General features: G+C 34.5%; 1 protein-coding gene across 1 annotated transcript in view; it reads right to left on the minus strand.

The window, feature by feature from the left end:
- EML5 (echinoderm microtubule associated protein like 5) overlaps positions 1-5,029 on the minus strand; it is a 196,277-nt gene that overhangs the window by 123,882 nt on the left and 67,366 nt on the right. The window contains exon 10 of the mRNA XM_011974323.1: positions 2,276-2,413. Coding sequence (XP_011829713.1) covers positions 2,276-2,413 — 138 coding nt within the window. The remainder of the gene's footprint in view (positions 1-2,275; positions 2,414-5,029) is intronic.

The following is a 5,029-nucleotide window of genomic DNA, read 5'->3' on the forward strand; positions in this document are numbered from 1 at the left end:
AAAAAAAAAAAAAAGAGTTATGTTTAGTAATGAATCCTGCTTTACCATATGGAGAATACAAAGCAAATCAAGAAGAAATAGTAACCAGGTAAATTCAGATGGATTAAGAAGACCATTTTCTGAGTTAGAATTTTGTGGTTCACCTTTAAAGGCATTTAATAATCAGAATAACCCTTTCAATACTATTAGCAAGTTGGATTCAGGTGCTAAAATACAGCCTTATTAGGAATAAATACCTTTTCAGCCAGTCTACTGCATTCAATAACTGAAAGAGCAAGTAAATGTATAACTAAAAAAAATCACTACTTTTGAATGCATACCAGCTATATGATAGGAATTCTTCAGTGTTTTACATGCATCTTAAATTCTTATAAAACCTCTATAAGTGAGCACTCCAATTCCAGCACTTCCAATACTTTCAGTTCTTATAGACAAGAAAAAATGAAGCTGATCATGAATATTAATTATTATTCATAAGTAATGACCAGGTGTTTCTAATATTTCTAACCTGCAAAACTAAAGAGCAGCCTCCAAAGAAATTAAACAACCAATGAGAAAAAGAACAGACGTTTAATCTTAGATGATGATAGTTACAGAGATTCTAGAATCAATGATCAAATCAGTGCCCAAATTATAATAGTATGGATAGCCCAACAGGGAGGTTTCATAGTCTTTCATCTCTGTTTAAGAAGCTGTTTCAGCATGACAAAATAAAGTAATATGACATATTTATAGAGCTCTGGGGAAAAAGCTTTAATTTATATTCAAATGTTATATTCATATTTTTTTAAATATGAGGTACCTAGAGTAGTCAAATTATGTCTTTCATAGAGACCCAGAAAGTAGAATGATGGTTGTCAGGGGCTTAGGAGATAGAACAATGGGAATTATTTTTTACTGGGTACAGAGTTTCCATTTGGGAAGATGAAGAAGTTCTGAAGCTAGAGGGTGGTGATGGTTGCACAACAATGTGAATGTACTTAATGGCACTGGATTTTACATTTAAAAATGTTTGAAATGTGAAGTTTATATATTTTACCAGAATAAACAATGTTAATTTAAGAGAAAAGTCTCAGCATATCTTATTATAAAAACCGGTCTGAGAAAGGGGAATCAGCATGTGTAGAAGCTCAGAAGTACAAGAAAACATAATGTATCTGTCCTAATGGGGAGATGTTGGTTAAAGAGTACAAAGTTTCAGTTAGAATGAGTGAATAAGTTTTGAAGATACACTGTATGGCACGGTAATATAGGAAAGGAGTTTCCTATAGATGAAAGAAACTGGGGTACTGAGAAATAGACTGGAACGATGGGCACTACATACCATGTGAAGGATTATGAGCTTCATCCTAAGGACAGTACAAAGCCTTTATCACACTTTAGAAATAAGAGGAAAGCACACAAACATGTTTGAAAAGGAATCACCACCACTGTGGAGTGAAGAAAGGTCTTGAGGGAAGCAAAACAGAAGGTAAGAAGACCAGCTACGAGGCTGTTCCACCAATCCAGTTAGTAGATGACAGAAGCCTACACAAGAGTACAATGGTGAGAACAGAAGGAAGGAGATTAATTTGAGAGCTATTTCGGAAGTAGACTCTCCAGAACTCTTGAATTAACTACATAGGGGAGGCAAAAGAGAGAACCGTGTTAATAGTTTTTGAACTGAGCAACTGAGCGAAGGATCTTACCATTCATTGAGGTAGAGAAGAAAGACTTCATAAGTACTTATCCTGTGAACATGTGTGGATCTACAGCAAATTTCTTACTGGCTGCATAGAATTCAATTGAATTTATCTATCTATAATTCAACACAAAATGTTAACTGCTTTACCAATTCTTTAAATTTCTCTAATTGCTCAAACAAAAGAAGAGATGGGAGCATTTTTTAAAGCATAAAGCTGTAAATAATAACAACAACAACAACAAAATTAACCCATTTTAACAGCCTCAGCTTGTTAAATGGCAAGGGATCATTACTAAAAATCTATACTAACAGGAAAAAGTAGTTGGGACCCAAATTTTATAGCTCAAAATTTTAGCCATTATTCTATTAAGCATTCTTAACCCCCCAAACCAAGGTTTCTGAGTTTATTTTTCAGACAAAGCTATTTTTATAAATATATTTTTATACTTCATGAAATTAATATCTGAAATAGATATATTAATAAGAAGGGGAAGAGAAAAGGATAAATGGATAAAAACAAAAAGCATTATATATTCTGTATCACTGAAGAGCAAATTACTATGTGTTTCTATTTCTACCCTAATACCATACCTTACTCTAAGTACAGTGAATGAGCCATCCTTCATTCCAAGGGCAAGATGGATTCCATCTGCATTGACAGCTGCACAACGAATTGGTTCTTCCATATTACACCTTGCTATTAATGCATGATCTACTAGGCTCCATATCCTGTAAAATTTAATTTTAAAAATAAAAAAGAATAGTTAGCTAATGCATACTTTAATAAAAATATTTTGGTTAAAATAATAATCTCATCTTAATTAAGATAAATCTAGATATCTTAACTATCTGTTTTGTGGCAAGAAATTCTTAACTATGAAAATGGGAACTGTTCATGCTTAAATGACAGAAGTTGATAGAATCTTTTGCTTTTAATTTTTTTGGCGACATCACGTCACTCTGTCACTCAGGCTGGAGTGCAGTGGCGTGATCATAGCTTACTATAACCTTGACCCTGTGGGCTCAAGCGATCCTCTAGCCTCAGCCTCACGAGAAGCTGGGACTACAGGAATGTGCCACCCAACCTGGCTACATTTTGTTGTTGTTGTTGTTTTGGTATCCTTTTAGCACAGCTATAGTGTCACTGCATAATAAACACAATGTTTTGCCATCTAATTGAAAACCAGTAAAGTCCATACTCCATTGTGCCTTAAAAATGTAACATTCAAAGTCCAATTTTATCTTTTTTCCTCTTATTTCAACATGAGGAGTATGCACTGGTGATAAATAATAATGTCACCATGTGGTAATGCACATAGCGCTCAAAATTCTGCCAAGTTGTAACTGTGTCACTGAAATTTGTAATGAGCTGAGGAGCAGTGCAAAATGATGTGAGTGTACCATCTCTTTCCCAACATCTCAACTCTGCATCTGTAGTGTGATACACTGCAATTTTTTTTTTTTTGAGACAGAGTTTTGTTCCTGTTGTCCAGGCTGGAGTGCAATGGTGTGATCTTGGCTCACTGCAACCTCTGCCTCCCGGGTTCAAGCAATTCTCCTACCTCAGCCTCCCAAGTAGCTGGGATTACAGGCATGCATCTCACCACGCCTGGCTAATTTTGTATTTGTAGTAGAGACGGGCTTGGTCTCTAGTTGGTCAGGCTGGTCTCGAACTCCCAACCATAGGTGATCCACCCGCCTTGGCCTCCCAAAGTGCTGGGATTACAGGTGTGAGCCACCACACCGAGCCAATACAATGCATTTTTAAACAATGCAGTAACATTGATTCTTTCACTTTTAGGTAGGTTGTTTCTATCCTGACCAAAGGGAGAGAGAGTGTGTGTGTAGACACACGTGTATATATCCTTATGTACATACAGTCTAGTGTTTAAAACTATCCAAATTTAGAATCCACAATGCTAGAAATCAACAACAAAAAAGATAGGTAGAAGATACTCATTGTTTGAAAATTAAGAATTATACTTTCATATAATCTAAAATACAAAGATGAATTCTTAATGATTTGTTACTATTTTGAAGTAAGTTATAAAACTGCTTAAAATCAAAACTTGTGAAATATAGCTGAAACAGTACTTAGGAGGAACTTTTGGGAGCTTTAAATGCATATACAGTTGGCCCTCTGTATCCATGGGTTCTTCAACTACAAATTCAACCAACCATGGATGGAAAATGTAGTTAGGCCTATGATGGCTGCATTTGTACTGAACATGTACAGACTTTTTTTCTTGTCATTATTCCCTAAACAATATGGTATAACAACTATTTACACAGCACTTACACGGTATTATAAGTAATCTAGAGATTTAAAGTACAGTTGACCCTTGAATAATGCAACAGTTAGAGGCACCAATCCCCATGCCATCAAAAAGCCATGTCTAACGTTTGACTCTCCAAACACTTAACTACTAATAACCTACTGTTGATTGGAAGTCTTAACACAAACAGTTGTTTAACATACACTTTTGTGCATTATATGTACTAATACTGCATACTTACAATAAATTAAGCTAGAGAAAACATAATTAAGAAAATCATAAGGAAGAGAAAATATAATTGTTATTCATTAAGTAGAAGTGGATCATCATAAAAGTCTACATCCTCATCATCTTCACATTGTGTAGGCTGAGGAGGAGGAAGAGGAGAGGCTTGTCTTACGATCTTGGGGTGGCAGAGGTGGAAGAAAATCCACCTGTAAGTGGACCCATGCAGTTCAAACCTGTGTTGTTCAAAGAGTAACTGTATTTTGGAGGATGTTCAAATTATATATCATTTTATATAATGGACTTGAACATCCACGGATTATGATATCTGCAGGGGGTCCTGGAACGAATCTCCCCAAAAATAGCAAAGAATAACTACATTATAAATAAACAAAGGCTACAATTTAATGAATAGGCATCTACCCCAAGACATTAGAAAAAGATCACCAAAACTAAGTAGATTTTCTAAATGCTTTGATTATATTTTTTAAATTGTTACTACTTTATAGGAAAAACTATTTTTGTATATTGTTTTCATATCCAGAAAATTTGCTAAACTCTCTTTTCAATTCCAGTAATTCATCTTATTTTCCTTTGAATTTTTCTATATATATAAACACACCATATACATATATATAACCAACTGAGAATGGCAGTTGTTTTTTCCTTTCCAATCTCTGTGTGTATGTGTATGCGTACATATATATACACATACATATACATGCTATACATATACACATTTGGCCTTACTATATTGACCAAGATTTCTAGTCTATAGCTGAACAGAATGGTGAAAATGAGCATAACTGTCTTTTTCCTGATTTCAAAAGAAAATCTTCAATAC

The sequence above is a fragment of the Mandrillus leucophaeus genome, unplaced genomic scaffold (genome assembly GCF_000951045.1).
Source record: "Mandrillus leucophaeus isolate KB7577 unplaced genomic scaffold, Mleu.le_1.0 Scaffold144, whole genome shotgun sequence".
In the NCBI taxonomy this organism is placed as follows: Eukaryota; Metazoa; Chordata; class Mammalia; order Primates; family Cercopithecidae; genus Mandrillus; species Mandrillus leucophaeus.